General features: G+C 46.9%; 1 protein-coding gene and 1 long non-coding RNA gene across 2 annotated transcripts; one reads left to right on the top strand and one right to left on the bottom strand.

Moving 5' to 3' along the window:
• Nucleotides 1-1,659: 1,659 nt before the first annotated feature.
• SIAH2 (siah E3 ubiquitin protein ligase 2) lies at nucleotides 1,660-21,077 on the bottom strand. Its single transcript, XM_042956451.1, has 2 exons — nucleotides 20,492-21,077; nucleotides 1,660-2,278 (listed from the first exon to the last, which is right to left on the bottom strand). The coding sequence occupies exons 1-2, from the start codon at nucleotides 20,906-20,908 to the stop codon at nucleotides 1,721-1,723; spliced, it is 975 nt and encodes a 324-aa protein (XP_042812385.1). The 5' UTR covers nucleotides 20,909-21,077; the 3' UTR covers nucleotides 1,660-1,720.
• On the top strand, nucleotides 5,944-7,342 carry LOC122230560. The gene is made up of 3 exons (XR_006207547.1): nucleotides 5,944-6,246; nucleotides 6,593-6,670; nucleotides 7,100-7,342. It is a non-coding gene; the product is annotated as an uncharacterized LOC122230560 (long non-coding RNA).
• Nucleotides 21,078-21,503: the final 426 nt, after the last annotated feature.

The raw sequence follows: 21,503 nt of genomic DNA, 5'->3' as shown, positions 1-21,503 counted from the left end.
TGAATGTCCCGCTTTAATTTTTTGTCATTTTTGTCTCTTATGGCAAAATTGCCTAATGGCCAGTTAGTTATGCAGTGAAAATGTGGCAAAAACACTTGTGGCAGAAACGTCTATGGCCATGCTGTGTACGGTGAAACTTTCTAGAACCTTCCTTGCCTGCCAGAACTCTATCCTGGATAAAAGCCCAATACCACATCTCACCTAAAAAATCGAAACAACTCTAAAGCCATCCCTTCCACAAGGTGCTACTCTAATGCCATTGGGCTGCTAAGTTCAGGCAGTCTTTAGTCCTCATCAGGCATTTGGGGCTAATATTCCGAATTCCTTGGAGACTTCAGGGTCAGGACCGAGGGAGTGGATCACCCTGGCTCAAACCCAGGACTCTGGACATCAGCCCTGGCCAAGCCTCTTCTTCTGATTCTGTAAAGCAGGAGAAATACTCTTCTTCCACGGTGCTGGCACCTAAAAGAACATCTCCAAGGGAGAGACCTGCAACACCAATGGCAGTCCATGGTTCAAGGAAGTGAGTTTGGACCCCAGTTCTATCTAATACGGACCTGTGTCATGACCTTGGGCAAATGGCTGTTTCTTCGTGTGGAAATAGCGATAGCTCCAAGCCCAACGTAGCCGTGAAGTTTCATGTGCCTGCACGTGGTAGGCACCCCCTAAATGAACATTATTCAACGGGGACAAGAAAGCCAAATATTCATTTTTGGAAAATATTTATTAAAAAACTAAAGTGAATGTGGCAAAAAAACAACAACAACCACCCAACACATACCTTTAAATAGCAAGCATATGACACTGGTTATAAAGCTTTTCCAACTCTACTGATCTAGTCTTTCCCACCAGCTACAGTCAAGGATGGCCTCTGAGGGAAGCCACGTGTAAACAGGTCATCTGTACTAGTGATGAGCAAAACCTAATTAGGTGAGAACTATCAATGGCCATACCATTCGCTTTTCTAGGCAATCCACCCCAAACACAAGACAGTGACCAAATCTCAGGAGTGTGCTCATGGGGATCTGCAGTTCTGGTTTTAATTTGGGAGCGGCAGCTCAGGGGTGAGGAGGGAATGAAGCCGTAGAAAGACAAACGGTATCAGTAGAGGGCAGTCGTAAAGCACCTTTAAAATCTGGACCCTTTCCACAATTTAACTCAGTAATTCTCAAACTTTATTGTCGAACAGAATCACTTGAGACTGTTAAATGCACAGGCTCCACAAATCTGCATGTTTAAGATGAGTACTATGGGGGGCTCTGTGCATATTGGTTAGCCATCAGCCATCCAGTTTGAGAAAGACTAAAACAATTCCTACTCCCTAAAAACAAGATAAAGGTTAAGGTATCTATCGACAGTCACTGTGCTTTTGTCAACTTGGCGAGACCAATAGAGAGAGTCAGACAGGAAGGAGCCTCTAATTCCTAACGTACTGGCCTACAGGAGCCCTGAGCAACCTGTCAAGTGCTGTTCAGTAAGTAAGTACAATTTCGTAAGAAAGTTGATTTCAGATCACAGAACAGACTCCAAATGACTAATAGGCCAACCCCATTCGTTCCTGTGTAGTGAACTTTGTTGGGCCAGTGCCAGATGGGAAGCTGCTGTTCAAACAGAACATGGGGGGTAACTGTGGGTCTTGACTTGTGAAGACACAGTGAATAAAACATCTATAAAAACCTTTATTAACCACAGAGCACTGCGCCCAAATAACCTCGGTGCCTCATGGACAACATGTAGAAATGGTCACGTTGATTCCAAGGTTGCCATTATCTGCAAACAGATGCGCAATGGCTGTGTCAAAAACAAGGCAGTCGCTGTTCATGATGGCCGCGGCCACCCCATCGTGGATGGACCGGGGCGTGGCCTCCCAGGTCAGTCTCCGCCGGTTCCCGTTCAACTCCAGTCTGTAGGCAAAGTTCTCGGCTTGTTTGCGGGTGCCAATGAGCAGCACGATGGCGAAGAACTGCTGGTGGCCCTCGTACTTCTCTTGTTTCTCCAGCACCAGCATGAAGTGATGGCCAAAGCACGACTGCATCATCACCCAGTCGACAGCCCCCGGCAGGTTAATGTCTGTGGCTAGAAAGACGATGTCTTCTCCCTGGAGGGTGGTAATGCTTTTGTGGGCGTGCATGAGATGGGACATCACGGCTTCCAAGGACCCCTGCCACTTGCAGGAAGCACCGGGACAAGGGCAGGAGTAGGGACGGTATTCACAGATGTCTTCGTGTTCTGGCTTCTCCGTGTGGTGCAGGGTCAGGGAACAGCCCGTGGTGGCATACTGCAAGGACAGAAAGATTAACACGTTGAGCCATCGCGCCTTCTCAAAACTCCTACTGGTGCAAACCTCTAAGACGATTCACTCACTTAGGTTTCCGGGGCTTAAACTGAATTCTTATCTCAACTACTTTCGCTTGAGAGGAGTTAAGACCACAAGTCTCAGTTCGTATTCATCCTCAGTCTTGCCATACATAAAACTGGGAATGTCCTCCGCCGGGAAGGGACGGCGGGTCACGTCCTCACTCCCACATTGTTGAAAACGTGAGAACTGAAGTGCTCCTTACTATTAACATCTCAAACGGCATTGCTGAGCCAGCCCTAGGAAACCGGGCCTTCCCCGTATTTTCTGTGAAACCTAAAGAATTTTTGAGAACTTCAAATTGCTTAGGTGTGCGGCTGGGCAAGGAACAGGGTTACCTCCAGACTGGTTTTCACCCAGAGACAATTATGAAAACAGTTTAATTCCTCTTGGTTGTCCCCTGCCCCTTCTTCCTAGCTCAAGCTGGTGACTGAGAGGCCGGCTGCGGGCCGGCTGCCCCCGCAGTTCCCTGCTCTTGCCTGCGGGAGTGAGCAGTCAGGGCGGAAGGGGGCTGAAGGCCCCCCACATCGCTGGAACTATGACCTCACTTTCCTCACCTTTTACCCATCCCCAGTCCCAAGGGGCTCCACATACACTTTTTGGGTGACGGGAAAACATACCCAAGAGCTACTGTACCAGCTCGGGAACCTGCCGGCCAGGTGGGTTCCAGCCAGTGGAGGTTAAAATGAGGAGGGTCCAGACCACTTCCTCAAGTTCCAGGGCAGGCACTTGTCCCAGACGAGCTTTCTGATAGTCAGTCTGTCCCTCAAATGCTGCCTTAATAGGGTAGGAACCAAACCTTTTTCTCCCTTGCACTTGGGATGACAGTCCTGATGAATAAATCACACCTATCTTGGGAAAAGACCACACAGCAAACAACCAGACTTCTCCCAACCCTCCCAAGAATGACACTGTTAACTCCTAGATACCAGATGGGGCACCAGCCCACAGATAGACACTTCCCCAGAGAGCTGTGCTGGTGTGTTGTGACGAATCAGGAAACCTGAATCACCTTTCTGGGTGAAACTAGAAGCCGGCCGCATCCCCCTCAAGCTCGTGGTGGCAGGTACATCGGCTGCGTGACCCCGCTTGGATTCCCCCACCCCGCTACCAAGACGTAAAGACAGCGAAGGTGGGCAGGGCCAGGCCATGTGTCTAAGATGCCGTGCCCATTTGCTAACAAATGTGTCTGTGTCTGTTTGGATGGTCACTACACTGCCCAGGGGTAAACCCCTTATAAACTTGAAGTCGGTCAAATCCTAATCTCCACAGATGAATCTGTCACTAGCAACAAGCAGGCACTGGGGACCTTCTCCACACAGGACCCTAAACTGGACTCACTGAGAGGAGGGCAAGAAGGCAGTCTCCATTCTTAGGGAGAGGAGTCTCCCCTCATGAGGAAGTGGGTGGCTTAAAGAAAGAAATGCAGCTGGTTTCTCCCCCACACCTAAAGTGGATTATAATAACCTTCAAGAGAACTTGGCAGAAATGTTTTCATTATTTACTGTGCCCATAGGGAATGCTTATTCATCTTTTTAAACCATGGTCTAATTTTAAAAGCATGGGTATAAAAAAACTTTATAATCAGAAGGAAAAACAAACTTATTTATCCATATGTATTTCTACTTTGTGTTCTTCACAGTTTAAGGCCCCTAAAAAAAACAAAATCCCTACTAACTGTGTTTTAAATCTAGGGTGTGGTTAGGAATACAGAGCCTTCTGGTGTTTTTCTGTGAGTGATGGGTAAGGCATTTCTGCCCAGCTTAAAAACACACATTACCCACAATAAAAATAGCAAGAATTAGTCCAGATTCTGTGGCAGATTCTCTGGCTGAAACAAGTCCCTGATCCTTGGATCTGAAGAAGTTTCGGAACGGGCCATTTATCGCAGCTGCCCACGAATCATTCCAAGAATGAGATGAACTCTGGCAAAGAGTGTAGGGAAGGATACCACCTGTATCCCTGACCCGAAGCCCCTGACCCGAAGCCCCAAACCACTCTGTGTTCACGAACTCAGATGTACAACAAATATTTATCATCTAGCAATCATTTTAGAACTTTTTCTTGTGTAGCTCAGGTAGGAATTTTTACATTCTGAATTATTTGGTTTGTCTTACAAACCACTCACTCTTCCTTCAGCCCAATATAGAGAACAGGGAACCTCCCCCAAGCTACACAAATAGAAAAGGCGCTACTTAGCATTCGTGTGGACAACGACCTTACAAAAAAATATCTTGCTACAGCCTCTATTAACTTAAATAAGTATATTTTTAAAGTGTTAGGTGCTTACTCTGCTTTTTCTAAACAGGCTGAACTTTAAAGGCAATCTATTCCTTCTCTTTTCCATCATGGGCGAGGGCGTGTCTTCATGACCACTGGTGCCACTTTTATGACGACTGGATAAGAGATGATCTCTAAAAAGAAAAGATCTAAACTTTAAATATGCGTGCACTCACACGCACACAGACGCATGCGCTCTTGTGCTACACTGCATACTTGTTGCGGCATTGTTCTGGAATAGGGGCTCGCATCCGGGGATCAGAGGGAGGGTTCAGAGTCTGAATTCCCTGACGCTGTAGGCTCTCTAGGTGCCTCTGAGCGGCAAACCCAAATTGTACCGGCCCCTCGCTTGTGTCTTCCTGACCAGCTCCGAGGGTTCCTCAGGGCTGCCAACCTCTGTCCTGGAGCACACAGAGGGAATCCGCTGCAGATCCCGCCCTCCTGGGGTTTCCGGTGGAGAGGGGCCATGCCATGCAACAACAAATAACTCAAGACTATCAGAAGTACAGACAACTATGCAAACAAAGATTGGTGGGGCGGCGGGGGGGGGGGGTGGTGGTGGTGGTGACAGTCGATTTCAAAGTGGGGATGGGCTGAGGAGGAGATTGGGAAAGCTTCACTGTAGGCAAAGTGGACTATGGCTGGAACAGCTCCAACCGGTTCCAGCATTGGGGGAGCGGAGCAAACAGTGGGGATGAAACCTAAATGAGAAGGCAGGTCCAGATACCCTCGGGGACTTTACTGACAATTTAGTTTGTTTTCTGGGTTCCTGTACAGTAGCACTACAGGTTTTCCCCGCTATCTGAACGTACAGTGTTTCTACAAAACCCTTTGTGAGACAAAATGGCATAAAGCAAAGAAGCAATCGCCATTAACTTAGATGAAAAACTTTTCCAGCATTCCTAGTGCCAAGAAATAACCTCTCTTGGGCTTCTCTGATACCTTAGGATACATCTTGCTAACAGATGCACAAAATCAATTGAGATAAAGCACAGATGCTCACAGATGCAGTTCAAAGCTATGGAGTCCTGATGCTGAGTGTAGGTCCCAGGGAAGAAGCTAGGTGAGGCCACTCCTGCTGCTCAGGATGTGCACTGCCCAAGAAATGCTGAACGCTATTTTCCCTTTCCACCTTCTTTCGTAGATGTGAAAATCCTCTTTGGATTTCTTTTGGTTAGCAAAAACAGGTCTTTTGTAAAAGCAAAATCATGTCAAATGGACTTTGAAAAAGTGGGGGATACCTGTACTGACATTTTAGACCAGATCATCCTTCATGGTGGGGGCTGTGCTGTGCACTGTAGGATGTTTAGCAGCATCCCTGGCCTCTACCCACTCGATGCCAGTAGCAATCCTTCCCCATTGTGACACCTAGGAATGTAACAGGCATGGCCAAATGTCTGGGGAAGGGCAGAATGGCCTGGGGTTGATTCTGATGAATGACAAAACCTGGCTGGGCAGCCACAATGCCAGTTGTGAGAAGGGGCCCACACCAGTAAGCAGGTCAGTCTGGTCATTCCCCACCCAACGGGCACTACCCAGGACAGCTCGGGAATGCCAGCTGCCAGTGAAGAGACACACAAGGAGAGCCTGGTGGTTTGCAGATCCTGGAGGTAGGCCAGGGTGCTAGTTCTACCCGTTCTACAGACTGACTGACTCATCATGGCCACATGGCCATTTCTGGCCACACGCAGGGCAAGCCCTGCACGCAGGGCAAGCCCTGCATTCCCGTGCTCCTCCTCCAGTGCTCTTTCAAGGTAGGGGATGTAATTCTGGAGTCAAAGAATCAATGTTCTCAGTAAAAGAAACAAAGAAACTTTGTTTCTCAGTAAAAGAAACTTACATCTGCCTTAACCCCCAGTCCCCAACCCGCCCCCCACCCCCAAGCCCAGGGTCCGCAGACACACTGCTTCTGGAAGCAGGCAGGTCCTAATACTAACTTCTTTCTTGGATTGCAAGGAGAAAAAACAGCCCTTCATGACAACGCTTCTCCCTAAGGAATGAAGAGCGGAGCAGCACGTCACGAATAAGTAACCAGTAAGGAGGCCCTCCCATCTTCTCTGGTACCTGGCAAGAAAGTCCTGAGGTTTCACTTCTCACACCCTGGCTGGGGCTTGCCCCACCAAACAGTAAGGATCCAGAGGATGCCAGCTTTCCTTGAGATCCCCGGTTCTTGCTGCACACTCTTGTTCCTGAGACAGAGCGCTGGGGCTGCCTGTGTGTCCTGGGGACACGTCCACACCTATAAACGAGATTTCTCCACAGGGCCACAGCTGCTCACGGTCCCCCAGGGGGTGGGGTGAGGTGAAGTGGGAATTCCCTTTAAGCAAACCTCTTTTGGGAGCGAGGGCGCAGGGATACACCCGCACACGGAAGCCCCAAGCTAAAGCAGAATGTAGGGAGGGGGAAGATGAGCCGGCAGAATGAGAAACAAATGCTGACATAACATTTCTGACTGCTCTTTAGAAACTTTTCAGGTTGCGGTGGCTCAAAACTCTTGTGCAAACGTGTTCTGCTGTGAAAGGCGACATGTGACCTGGTGCCTCAGTTTTAAGTCTTTGCAGAAAGCAGGAACTAGTGCCAATTCTTTCCCTGGGCATGGGGTTTGAAGGGTGTATTTAAGTTGGAATTTAGGTAGGGTTTTTCCTTTTCTGGCAGAGGAACCCGTTCACACACAAATCTGATGAGATACGTCAGAAAACAAACACTAGACACCTGTTATTTACCTAATAAACGCAGTCACATTGTATTTGTTTATGGAATGAGCACATAAACAGAATAACCCTACTTAGCCAGAGTGCTAGTCAAGGTCATGGATCCTGTGACTGGTTTAGAACAGGTTACTTAATCTATTTCATTAAGTGTGAGTCCCTGCAATTCAAGAACAATTTCCTGAGCTCCAACAACCAACAGGTTACTAGAATGGAGGCACCCTGAGCTCCGGCAGAAGCATGTCCCTGCTCAGGGACTGTGGGGTCACCGCCCCGCCCCTGCCCACTTACACCTCCTAGGAAACTGAAGTTTATTAGCAAACCATCTGCCGGCGCCTCAAAGGAGAGTGTCTCAGAAAAAACAAAGCACGATCAATATTTTGTTGTTGATGCTCGTAAACGTTTGAATTAAATCCAAGAAACGACCTCGTGGTCTTAGAGTAAGCAAAAGCAAAGTGTGCTCTTCTGTCCATCTAATAAACTGTAATGATCACAAAATGCACACAGACGGCTAAATGCAATGTAGGACCCCAGACCGGGGTCTGCTACAAAGGGCATTACTGGGGCAGCAACTGAAGTTTGAATATGAACCGTGGATTAGACAATAGTATCTACTGCAGGTCACATTTCTTGATTTTGATAACGGGACCATAATTATATAAGAAGACCTCCTTGTTTTTAGGAGAAACAGTGCAGTATTTGGGGGAAAGGGGCAAGATGTCTGCAGATTATATTAAAATGGCTAAATAACTGTATGTATGAAGTAAGAACACACAAAATGAAAATGCAAATGGGGCAAAAAGGAAACAACTGCTGAGTCTGGATAAAGGGCATATGGGAATATTTTTGTACTATTATTACAACCGTTGTGGAAATTTGAAATCATATAAAAATAAAAACGTGTTACAGAATTCAGGGACTGAGTTAGCATATTTATCCTCCATGGGGCAGAGATTCTTTCTGCAGGGTTGGTTGAATGAATTAAATTTTATACTAGGGTGTTGTTTTTTTTTTTTTTTTAAAGAATATATACTTTTAACTGCATACCTACCGGTAAAAGCAACTAAGTTACTTAATTTTTCTTTTTTATTTACTAGAAGCTCTTGGGAGTCATTTTAGTGAACCAATAAATTTTTACAATGAAGACATCAGTTGTTATAATAACCAACACTTCTTTGATCTCTCTGCCCCTCATGGAAGACAAAGCTTTCTCCATTGCTCCTCTGATCCTTTAAAAGTTGTTGGCCCTGGACTACAGTCTCATTGTTATCCTAACTAGCCACTGCAGGTTCATTATCTATCACGCTTAGTGGTCCAAGGGAAATTCCTCTACTTGATTCCAGACATGTCATAAAGAGGCTCCAGGATGAAGCTACCCATGCCCCCTTTGTCTTACACAGGTAAACCTCTTTTACTCCCGGGGAGGTGAACTCACACGTGGAATCTGGGTTATACCAGTTCAGGTGGAAGGATGATCTCTTGGCGGTATAACTTACTATGTATGATCAGCAGATAATTAGGGGACTATTGGTAGAGGTCTTTCTCTTCTTGACATTCTTTCCCCCCCGCCCCTCAACATTCTTAAGACTTGTTTGAATGAAAGGGGTGTCTGGGTGGCTCAGTTGGTTAAGCTCCCAGCTTGGGCTCAGGTCATGATCTCTTGGTTTGTGGGTTCAAGCCTGGCATCAGGCTCTGTGCTGACAATTCAGAGCCTGTAGCCTGCTTTGGATTCTGTGTCTCCCTCTCTCTCTCTGCCTCTCCCCCACTCATGCTCTGTCTGTCTCTCTCAAAAATAAACATTTTTAAAAAATTCAAAAAAGAATTAAAAAAAAAAAAACTTGTTTGAATGGCAGTTGTAGTTAAACCTCATATAGAACCAAAGCATGGTGAAATTACATTTTAACTGGCAGTTAAACTTAGATTTCACCACTTTTTCTTAATGTTTATTTTGAGAGAGAGAGAAAGTGCAAGCAGGGTAGGGGCGGAGAGAGAGGGAGAGAGAGAGTCCCAAGGAGGCTTCACACCATCAGTGCAGAACCCAATGCAGAGCTCAATCTCAGGGATCGTGAGATCAGGACCTGAGCCAAAATCAAGACCCTGATGCTCAACCAACTGAGCCGTGCAGGTGGCCCCAGATTTTACCACTTAAAAAAAACTCTTTTTAAGAGACACAAACAGAGTGCAAGCAGGGGAGGGGCAGAGAAAGAGGGAGACAGAATCCCAAGCAGGCACCAGGCTCTGAGCTGTCAGCACAGACCCTGACGTGGGGCTCGAACTCATGAACCACGAGATCATGACCTAAGCCGAAGTCAGATGCTTAACTGACTGAGTCACCCAGGTGCCCCAATTTTACCACTTTCTAAAAGGACTTCTAGCAAGTCGAACTAGCTCCTTCATGACTAAAAGTCTGTTACTCTGCCCTCAAAATATCAGTGGATGATCACAGGTTATTTTCTAGTTAATTTATGGGTCTATTTATTTTGTTCATTGATTTACTGATTTGCCTACTTCCTGCCCACCTGACATTTGTTGGTAAATGAACAGACATTAGGTTTATTTGCAGATGATTGTTCTCCACCGTATTAATTTTACTTTAATTAAAAGTCTTACTATGGAACTTAGAATTTTAAAAAATCAATATATCTTGAGATCAAGAAGGAAAAATGTCTTTATTAGACTTCGGTCACTATGGGTTTTGTTATTTTTCATAAAGGCATCTCACATATTTTATTTACATAAACTATTCGGGGTGGGGGTGTTTGAAGCTTTTCTGCAATCTCACATAGATGGGGAAATGATACGGTTGTCATTCGAGCGGCTCTATATCCCTCTTGTTTAAAATGAGTTTACTGGAGTGCCTGCGTGGCTCAGTCAGTTAAGCGTCCAACTTTGGCTCAGGTCACGATCTCACAGTCGTTGAGTTCGAGCCCTGCGTCGGGCTCTGTGCTGAAAGCTCAGAGCCTGGAGCCTGCTTGGGATTCTGTGTCTCTGCCCCCTCCCTCTCCTTCTCTCTCCCCCCTGACTCTGAAAAATAAATAAATATTAAAAAAGAGGGGGGGTTACAACCACCAGTTAGAGTTCAGTTACCTTGCGTTCCGTGTAGCGCAAATTGAGCCTACCATGTCACCTCTGCGTGGATCTACAAAACCGTTGACCACTCATCCGCGGACTCTCATTAAGGTTAGACTTGGGCAACAGGAGAAAGTGAACTCTCTTCTTGTGCCTCAGTCACGATGCTCAACCTGCATCTGTCTAGCCACCATCCTCTAAGAACCTTAGTGGATCTGCACTACCCCAGAGGGCGGATTCCTTACCTCCACTGTGAGGCAGCGCAAAGAATCCTCAGCCAAAGGTTCCGTAACGGTTCCACGGATACTGATTATTATGAGAAGACGGTATCACTCAGGGCCAGCACCGTCAAATGGTGGCGAGACTAAGAAAACACGGACATCTAACTTCATGAGCTTTCTGCTGGAGAAGGCAATGCTAATTAAAGTCGTGGGCTCTGGGGCGCCTGGGTGGCTCAGTCGGTTAAGCGGCCGACTTCGGCTCAGGTCATGATCTCGCGGTCTGTGAGTTCGAGCCCCGCGTCGGGCTCTGTGCCGACAGCTGAGAGCCTGGAGCCTGTTTCAGATTCTGTGTCTCCCTCTCTCTCTGACCCTCCCCCGTTCATGCTCTGTCTCTCTCTGTCTCAAAAATAAATAAACATTAAAATAATAATAATAAAAAAAAAAATAAAGTCGTGGGCTCAAGAGTTCCTCTGTTTGCCTGAGAGAATGTGGACAAACCCCACGGTGCAGACGACTTTTTTACAACAGGTGTCCTGGGGGCAGACTGGGGCGATGTTAGCCCGGTCATCTGAGAACATCCCGCCGTTGGGGAGGGGAGCGCATCTGGCCGTACAAAGCCTCCTTGGGCTGGCAGGGGGTTATTTTTAATCTCAGAAACTTCAAACAAAAGTTGACGTTTGACCAGACACGCTTCTCATCTGACCACGGCCAGACCAGAGTCAGCAGGCAACGACACAGTCTCCCGGAGAAGCAGTTTTGTGAGGTGCCTTTAGAGCGTGGGTTCAAGCAAACAAAAGCACCTCAGGGTCAGAGCCGGAATTAAAGGCTTTCTGCCACCCTACCAGTGCCTCGCCCGCTCTTTGTCACTATGCCCTTACTCCTCCAAGCCAGGCTCCCACCTGCATAATCAGACTAAACGCTACGACCCGCCTCCAACAGGGCTGCATCCCTCTGCAGTCTTTATTTCTCAACTAAAACAACCGCATTCACCGGAAGACTTAAGGGGCAGGGCTGCCCAATCTAGCAACTGAAAACACAAGATGCCCAGGATGTCCCAGGCGACATTTGGGTTATACTTGCACCAAAAGAAAATTACCTGAAATTGCACCAAATATTGTTGATCTGAAATTCAAATTTAAGTGGGCACCTTGTAGTTTACCTGGCAACCTTAATAAGAGGGCCCTCCTGATACCGGGGTCATCCCGCCAGAAGCCATTATGTGAATTTGGAATGGGAGGGGAGATCGTTGTTCCTCAGGGAGGGGCGAAGCCGATAACGGGAAAGGCAGGAGGCTGAGGGGGAAAAGACACTGTGTGTGTAATTACAAGGCCCGTCCTGGAGTTTCTGTTCCCTGAACTTACAAACTGTAGGACTTTGGGCAAATCTCTTAGGCAGGATACTAACTGTGTCCTGTTTCCTTTACAAAGTGATGAGGAGGAGATAACACGAGATAATATGCCTCGTTCAGACAAGGTAAACAACACTCTGTACAAGCAGCTCTGCTGGCCTCCCTACGTAACCCCATCAGGACCTTCCATCCCTTCTTTCTTTGTGGGTAGATAGCTGCTTATCCTACATAATGCAGCTCTGTCCCCCAACACTGCTGAGAGGTCTCTAGACTCCTCTGCTCCTGCTGCTTGAGGAGGGCTCTGCGGGCACATCTGTCTCCTCTGTTAGACTCGTAGCTTCAGAAGGAGGGGGTTGCGGGGGAGGCAAGGACTGGCTGGTCAGATGGTTTGTAGGAGGGAGAGGCTGCAGGAGATTCCCAGGTATGGGGGGATATGAAAGTTAGTAGGTAGTCAGGAAGAGCCAGCTCTGGCCCAAGGTTCCATCAGGGAGAAAAAGCAGGCAGTAGTGTTAAAAAAAAAAGCCAAAAGGATAACACCCATTGTAGGTGATGGTGTAAAGAAATGGACACTCAATTGTGAAGGATTCCAAGTGAGAAAGCAGTTTGGCTCTGCTATCAAAAGCTTTTTCATTTCTACACATACCCTTTGGCCCTACCATCCAACTTCTAGGAAGTTACCGTTAGGAAATAATTACTTTTCTATGCACAAGAACTGCTCTAGCAGTACTTAAAAAAATTTTTTTTAACCGAATGATTCAAATGACCGCAAATGGGAGCTTGCTTAAACATCTCTGGTACTATTAGAATACTATGCAGCCATTAAACATGAACTTAAAGACTATTTACCAATGTTGAAAAGCAGTCACGATGTGTTAGATGAAAAAATATGTTATGACATTGTGTGTGGTTTATCTTACCTGCTTTTCTTTGAGTGAAAAACCCCACTGATGTCGATGTAAGTTTGTAAGGACAAATGCAAAAATGGTATAGTGGTTATTTCTAGGTGGGAGGATTATAAGAGATTTTAACTGCATATACATATTATATATAAATATATATTTTAACTATATATTATATTTTGAGAGAGAGTGCAAGTGGGGGAGGGGCAGAGAGTGAGGGAGAGAGGGAAACTTAAACCCGTTCCATGTCCAGGTCAGAGCCTAATGTGGGGATCGAACTCACAACCTTGAGATTATGACCTGAGCTGAAATCAAGGCAGATTCTTAACTGACTGAGCCACCCAGGTGCCCCTAATTTTATATTTTTATATGTTCTACATTTTAAAATAATGATAACTTTTAAAAACATACTTTATAATGTGTAAAATAAAATATACATGTTAAAAAACACTGCCTAATCTAACCAGGCTTTCTCCTCTGAAAGCCTTATAGAAATGAAAAACATGAGGCCTTGTCACTGAAAAACTGATGCCGGGGCCAGAGTAACTCAGCTGTATGAAAACCTACATGATAAGGAGGAGGGAAGAGAAACTCAGTAGGAGAGTATGTGGGAGAAAAGAAGTTCTTTTTTTTTCTTTTTAAAGTTTATGCCTGGACTTGACCTCACACACTGACCATTTGTTTTCTGCTAGCTTCTAACCGTGCTGTGGTTCAGTGCTGGGGCTGTGCTAGGCACTTTGCATGAATTATTACCATGTTTGATGCTCACAACAACCCAGTGTGCACCCTATTTTACCAAGGAGCTGCTGAGGTTTGGAGAAGTCACCAAACCCCTCATGTGGGGATGCAGCGGGGATCTGGACTAGGAGGTTCGAGAAGGGCCTCCCTCAAAACTACTAGCAGAGGGGCGCCTGGGTGGCTCAGTCGGTTAAGTGTCGGACTTCAGCTCAGGTCATGATCTCACAGCTCATGAGTTCGAGCCCCGCGTCGGACTCTGCTGACAGCTTGGAGCCTGGAGCCTGCTTCGGATTCTGTGCCTCCCTCTCTCTCTCTCTCTGCCCCTTCTCCACTCGCGCTGTCTCTGTTTCTCAAAACTAAATTAAGAAAAAAACAAACAAAAAAACTACTAGAGGAGAAGGTAGCCTGGGGATAGGAGTAACCCAAAGATACTACTTTTGTCCATTCGAAGTTTTAAAATAGGGCCCAGGCCCACACATTTAACACAGGTATATCTTTCATCCGTCTACAGTGTCTGTGGCCAAACACTGGGAAGGGGTAATCTTTTATCTCACAGACACCATATAGTCGAAAAATCACTACAGAAAACCAACTGGAGATGAGACCAACAGTTTCCCAATGTTTAAGAAAAGCTAATGGAGCTAGATGAGGACCTGGGTTAAAAGTGATGAAATTCTGCTAGAGAAGTTTCACTATCTCTAGTAAGCTTTAGAAAGCACATTCTCAGGTTTAACATAAAGATATATTTAATCAGGAAAACTTTTTAGCTTTCTTATTTTCCTCTTCAGTATGTGCAGAGCAGAGTCATATTCTGATGCCCCATGTATGATCCCACCCTGCACAACTCGCCAGTAATACACAATGTATTGCACCCGGCGTTCGCTTTAGCAAATGTGTACCTACTGTGTGTCCCTTTCAAGGAGTGAGGACCTTATGAGTTTGCGTGAAAAATGCCATCGTTCACAAATTTTGTCTGCACGAGTCTGGCTCTTACATTTTATAAGGTCTTACTGTAGTCATACGCATACGGTATTTTGTAGGAGCTTCAAAAAAAAAAAAGGGGATCTAACACAGAACAGGAGGATCTAATCCAATCTCAGGTTAGGCATTTTACAGACCAGACCTGCTGTACCTTTCAGTTCTCCTCCCTTCTGGTCAACTTTAATGTCAACTTTAAGTCACAGTGATTTACTCCTAGTTCTAGAAGGTGGTGACCTGTGAAAAATGCCTGCCAACTATGTGTAGAATCAGCATAAACTTTAGGGCTCCTACCCAGCATTCTAGTGCTTCAGTTCTTTTTTTTTTTTCTTCCTTTTTAAATTTTTTAAATTTTTAAAATTTTAGTTTATTTATTTAACATGAAATTTATTGTCAAATTGGTTTCCATACAACACCCAGTGCTCATCCCAACAGGTGCCCTCCTCAATGCCCATCACCCACTTTCCCTTCCCTCCACCCCATCAACCTTCAGTTTATTCTCCGTTTTTAAGAGTCTCTTATGGTTTGCCTCCCTCCCTCTTTGTAACTTTTTTTCCCTTCCCCTCCCCCATGGTCTTCTGTTAAGTTTCTCAGGATCCACATAAGAGTGAAAACATATAGTATCTGCCTTTCTCTGTATGACTTATTTCACTTAGCATAACACTCTCCAGTTCCATCCACGTTGCTACAAAGGGCCATATTTCATTCTTTCTCTTTGCCAAGTAGTATTCCACTGTATATATAAACTACAACTTCTTTATCCATTCATCAGTTGGTGGACATTTAGGCTCTTTCCAGAATTTGGCTATTGTTGAAAGTGCTGCTATAAACACTGGGGTACAAGTGCCCCTATGTATGAGAGAGAGCAAGAGACAGAGAGTGGGGAAGGGGCAGAGAGAGAGAGAGACACAGAATCCGAAGCAGGCTCCAGGCTCTGAGCTGTCAGCACAGAGCCCAATGCGGGGCTCGAACTCACAGACTGTGAGATCATGGCCTGAGCTGAAGTCAGACGCTTAACTGACTGAGCCACCCAGGCGCCCCTCTAGTGCTTCTGTTCTTAATTTTACACTCAAAGATTCTGTCAATTTGGTTCCTGAAAATCTGGAGCCTCACCGTAGATGTACGTGGACTCTGGTGCTTGCCTGCGCACGCTTTCAAGAGGAAACCTAGCCAACTTCGGTCAGTAGTGAAGACCACAGGGAGAAATAGCCAAAGTAAATGGTCTTTGTCTTAGAGGAGTTTTCAAGATGAAGAAAAGACCTTTGAAATGGTTTTGGCAAAGTGGCTTATCCTCTCAGACTTCTGGGCAACTGATCATCCATCACCCAGCAACCGCCTTGATCCCACCCACCTTCCATTTGATCTGGTGAAGCAAAAGACTTAGCAATTCTAGTCACATCTCGGAGCAACCTACCAGCTTGGTGTTATCTCCATTCTTGTTAACTGATGAACAGACAAGCTCAGGGAAGTATGTGACTGGACCAAGGTCATACAAAGCGAGGATGAGAACCCAGTTCTGTCTCTTGCCTAGTACTCTTTTCCCTAGATTGTGAAATTTTAGGGGGAAAAAATTTTCCCTAATGGTATAATGATTTAATAATGCTATAGTGATTTAGTCCAACTCTTTCTCTTAAAGACACTCAGGTCCAAAGACATAAACTGACCTGTTCAAAGTCAAATGTCTAGTCCCTGGGACAACAGTTCAGGCTCCCCAGGGGGCCAGGATAGACCATTCTCTTGGCAAAACATAGATGAAAATAAGCTATAAAACCACCTACAGTTGGGACCGCTCAGAATTCCAAAGTTCACGGAGAGTAAGAGTTAAAGGCAAACTTCCAGGCTCAGCGAATGCTTTCTAAAAGAGAACCAGACCAGAGGTTGCAAGCTGGCAGCTGGAATTTGGTCTGCAGACAGGGGTGGTTTGGCTTGCACGTTCTGGCCTTCAATATGAATTTGGCCAATGTTAAAAAAAAAAAAAAATTGAGATACTTCACATTTAAAAAAAAAAATCCAGGTTTCTGGCTTTTCTTGAAAAAAAAAAAAAAAATCCAAAGGTCTGGCAGGCTGCATCCACACTCTCACCCCTGCCGATCAGCCAGGGCTGAGCAGAAAGTGCCTCGACTGTTCCCTGAGGTCTCCTGAACCCTTGGCCACGGGTCAGACACCTCTCTCCCTCACTTCACCTGTCCCCGCTGCCTTTTAGGTTTGTCCACACTGAGGGGCTTTTAACTTTCTATTTTCAGGAACAAAAGCAACACTGTCACAACCCAACTGCAGGGAAGACTTGTCTGACTGAGGCTTTCCAGTTCAGTGATTATCTGGAGACACGCTGTTAGAAACTTTTAGAGAAAACAAAGAAAAAAATGGAGAGAAAATGCTTCAGAGTGTGAGTGGGCTGGAGTGGTTTAGCATTCCCCACCTTTGGGGACAGAAATACTTGGCTGATATTCAGATAACATACACTGTTGAGTGGGGGTACAAATATGTCAACCTTCACTTCTCCCCCTACACCCACGCTCCACTGAGAGCTGGTGGGTTTGAGATATGGGAAGAGGATGTCAAAACTTCTCAGGCATAGAGCAAGCCATAGAATGGACTAAAAATAGCACAAGTGCAAGACAGCCCTACTTTGATAGAGATCCTTTTCTTAAAAGGAGACCTGAGCTAATAATGCACGTGGTTCCCTCTGTCAAAGGTGCTGGCAACACTTTAGCCTTTAATTAAGTGGCCCCATACCTATGTAAGGAAGCTATTTGGCAACAAATCCATTTGTGAGCCAACTGAAGCATGAGCAGTTCAGAGCTGTGATGAAATACCCCCAAATGTTAATTCTGTGGGCTATTTCCCCCTGACTTGCCCATCCCACATGTCCTACAAAATTCCTACCAGTGAATTCCATAGCGAACATGTATGTTGTCTCTTTGGGATGTTCCCATCAGAGGCCCATCTGGTAAACTTATCCGATCAGATGGTTTTGTTTGTTCCTGGTGGGTGCCAACCTTAAGTTATAGTCTGGGGCCTTGGAATAAAAGGCAAAAATCCCTACGTAGCACAAAGGATGTGTGCCTTTGGGATGCAGGTTCATGAACAGGCCTACTGATCTTGACAAGTCACTTAACCCTAACCTCTCTATAGACATTTGTTTCTTTATCTGAAAAAAAGAAAGGCAAACTAATAAATGATGACCCTTGAAAGATAGCTGGAACACAGGCACCCAATAACCATTCCACATAGCCTTCCTTCTTTTCATGGTATTCTAGAAGCTACAGGTCCTTGGAAGTCAAGCAGTTCAATCCCTTTATTTACAGATGAGGAAATCAAGGCCCCAAGAGGTGGTCTCTCAGGCAAACAATGGCAGCGCCCGGCTACACTTGAGACCTGGGCTCTGGTATATCATCCAACATTGTTTTTCTCACATGAGCCAGCCCATAAGAGAAGTTCTGAGAGCAGGTAGGGGCAGTGACAAGGCAGTCCCTATGATTTCCAGGAGTAAGCGCAAGCCAAGGGCTCGCTACACAGACCTATCTTGCTGAAGTCTGACATAGGTCTGATCACTCCCTATTGCTCTCAACCCTCAACTGACCTATCTTTGGTGCTTGCTGTATAATATCCAAGTTTGGTTTATCTAAACTAATTGGCTGAGCTGTCCTGTCAATAGTTTGCATTACTGGTCAAAGTTGAGGCATGCATTCTCCAGCTTTATGAATCTCTCACACAAGAGTGACTCCAAGATCACTTTCTAAACTTGGTGCCTGGTCTGTAGGGGAATGGTTGACCCTGTTTAGTTTCAGCTTGCAACGTGATGGCTTTCCTTAAATGCATTCAAATAGAATAGGGACTTGGAAAACCACGGACATGTCTAGAAACACTGAGTACCCCCGATTCCCAAGAGAACTGTTCTTCAAGAAGGGCTTCACTAGCATATTACACATTAGGAACAAAAAACATGCTTCAATAGGAACCAGAATCCTAGGTCCTGAAAGTGAAACTTCACACTTTATATAGCATAACTGCTTCCTTCCCTTCTTCTTGGGAGCAACACAATGCTCTTATGAGATTTCTTTTTAAAAATAAGTTATGGAATACTGACTGAAACCAAATGTCCCTCTGTGAACTGTAATTCACCTAAAGCCATTTCTTCTGTAAGCCACTGAACGTTTGGGACAAAGCGAAGAGCTGAAAAGGTAGCTCCTCCGAAATCCTATGGGACTCCCCGTGCAGTCCCCATGATATATCTCAAACATCAAATACCCACTCTTATGTCAACTATCACCAAATCTTTTCTTGACCACAAGGCTTCCATCTTCTTCATCACCCTAAAAAAATTATAGAAACATCCAAATTTCATGAGAAACAACTACTGGGCTGGATGAATTAGTCAACATTATATGAGAGGTGGTTGAAAGCAGAGTAATTTATTAAGGTTAACTGAAAACCCATAGCCCAAACACGGATTCAAACCTGTATTTGAATATGCTATTTTAAACTTGATTTGTGGCAGGGCACAGACCAAATTAAATCACTCATTTTACTGACTTGAGTCCCAAGCTTCAATTCTCTGGTGGATTATTTTTAATTTAAAAATAAGCTCTTGCCCTATAAAAATAAGCAGCACCAAGGAGAAATGCAAGACAGCTTAGATGGCCCAAGAGGCAGAACAGTTACTTTAAAAAAAAAAAAAAAAGACTATTAATGACATGATTTCCATTTCTAAGTTTAGAAAACGAACTTTATGGTCCAGCTCTAGATGATCATGAGGTACTATAGACAGGTATGTCTCAGAAACTGCTCCTGAAGATTTTTAATTACTAGATGTAAGTAAACAGATGCTATATAATATGTCCACACAATGAAAAACTAGGCAGCCATTTAAAATACAATGAGGTAGAGCTAGGTTTCAGACATAGAAAAAATACGTATAATAATACGACTTTACAACAGCAATTTGCACAAGTTATTTCTGGAGAAGAATTTATGTCTGTGTGTGTTTAGGAAGCTTCTTGACACACGCTGACATCCCGGATTCTATATTCAGCTGTGAAAGTGTAAACGTGGCTACACAAATCTATAAAGATACACAGTAAGCCTAACAATGGTGGGAAAGGGGGTGAGAGGTCTTGGTCTTTCATGTGACTTTTCTTCAGTGGTTTGCATTTTTCTTGCAAGAGCATTGCTAACTTTTTAAACTAAATAAATAAAGTGATGGGCTTGGGAGAACTGTAACAGCTCCTATGTGCCCTTCCTGATAAATTCCTAATCAACTCTTGTTTTCACCCCACTTAGTACAAACACACATCTCCCTAGTCCTTGGAAGGCTAGGAGAGGGAAAGGCGTGGTTCGCAGGGTTTTCGTGTTGCTGGAGGAAAACAGGCTGTAGGCGCCCTTTTTTTAGCTACACTCCCGAGGGCTCCCACGTGTCAGGCGTGCGCAGAGGGCAGGCGCGGGGTGCAGGGGGAATCCAGTACAGATCCTTACAAGCGGAGCGCTGGTAAAGGGTGCGTTTAGCTCGCTTATTTCTTCCCTCCCCAACACCCCCCACCCCCACCCCGCCCGCCAGCTTCCTGGTCCAAGTTTTACTTGTCCAGTCTAACCCTACCGAGCACACCAAGCACAGAGTCTACAGAGTTCGCAGGCACCTGGAGGGGAGAGCTGTGATGCGTTCTAAAAAACGATCGCGTGCCAATTATTCCGGGGTCAGCACTCGGGCAACTGTCAGCTCAGAGTTACTCCCAAAGTGGACAGGTGGGCGTGGGGGAGGGTGGACAAGTGTAAACATTTCTTTTTTTAAAATAAGAGAGATGCCACCTGCCTCTCAGCTCATACGAGTGGGGTGGAGGACACAGGAGTTCTGGGAGGTCGCCAGGCGGAGGTGCGCGGGTGGCACCTGGGCTTACCTTGCAGGGAAACAGGACTGCCGAGGCCACCTTCTCCATAGCCAGGTTCCTGATGCTGGGCGTCAGGGCGCCCCTGCACGTCGGGCAGCAGCTCAACTTCTGGCGGCATTGGTTACACACCAGGTGCCCGGCCTGGCACTGCAAGATGGGGGGCAGGACATAGTCAAAGCAGACCGGGCACTCGAAGAGCGAGGTCAGCTCGTGGTGCTGCGGGGACACCGGGCCAGCCCCGCCACCGCCGCCGGGGCCCGAGATCACCGCCGCCGCGGCGGGCACCGCGGACGAGCCGGGGCCCGCAGCCGAGATGGTGGCGGCGGCCGGGGGCGCAGCCGGGGACGGAGCGTGCTGAGGCTGCGGCGGAGGCTGCTTGCTGCAGGGTTTGTTAGCGCTGGGGCCGGTGGAGGACGGGCGGCTCATCGCGCTCCGAACCAACCATGGAACTGCGGGCGCCTGCCTGCCGCGGGGCCGCCGGGGTCAAGGCGGTGCGCGCCCCGCGGGCGGCAGGCTCCGAGGCAACGCCACCGCGCCCAGCCCGGAACCGAGCAGCAGAAACGGCCGGCTCCTGCAGGAGAGGGACTGGACTGCGCCGACTATCTCCGCGGCCCCCGGCGTTCCAAACAGTCTTCCGCGCCCCCAGACTCCTCCTCCCGGCGGCGTCGCGGGCCGCGAACCCGAGCGGTGCGCAGAACCCCGGCCCACCAGCTTCTGGAGCGGCAGCTGACGCAAGCCCCGGGGGCGCGCGCGGACGTGACGCCTGGACACGTGTGCGGCCGCTCAGGCGCGCGGGGACTGGCAGAGCCACCCTGCGCTGGGGCGCCGGCTCCGCCCGAGTCCAGCTGGCAGCGCGGGGGGCCGCCTAGCGAGGGCCTCTCTTGCCCAGGCTGCGGGCCGGCCCGCGCCAGTGAGCATGCCCGGCTCGCCGCGGCCGCGCGGGGTCTGCCTTCCGGGTTGGGGAGGGGGCCGCCCTTTGGCAAGGCGTCGCTGAAGTCCTGTGGCCACACCCCGGGGAGCC

Source organism: Panthera tigris, chromosome C2 (genome assembly GCF_018350195.1).
Source record: "Panthera tigris isolate Pti1 chromosome C2, P.tigris_Pti1_mat1.1, whole genome shotgun sequence".
Taxonomy (NCBI): Eukaryota; Metazoa; Chordata; class Mammalia; order Carnivora; family Felidae; genus Panthera; species Panthera tigris.
This window is presented reverse-complemented; position numbering and strand designations above follow the sequence as displayed.

What these genes read in the sequence shown, in the direction of transcription:
- SIAH2 (XM_042956451.1), bottom strand. Translation starts at nt 20,908, where the DNA reads ATGAGCCGCCCGTCCTCCACCGGCCCCAGCGCTAACAAACCCTGCAGC. An exon ending in CAGTCCTGTTTCCCTGCAAG is followed by an intron (nt 2,279 to 20,491) that starts GTAAGCCCAGGT and finishes CTGTCCTTGCAG; the next exon opens with TATGCCACCACGGGCTGTTC.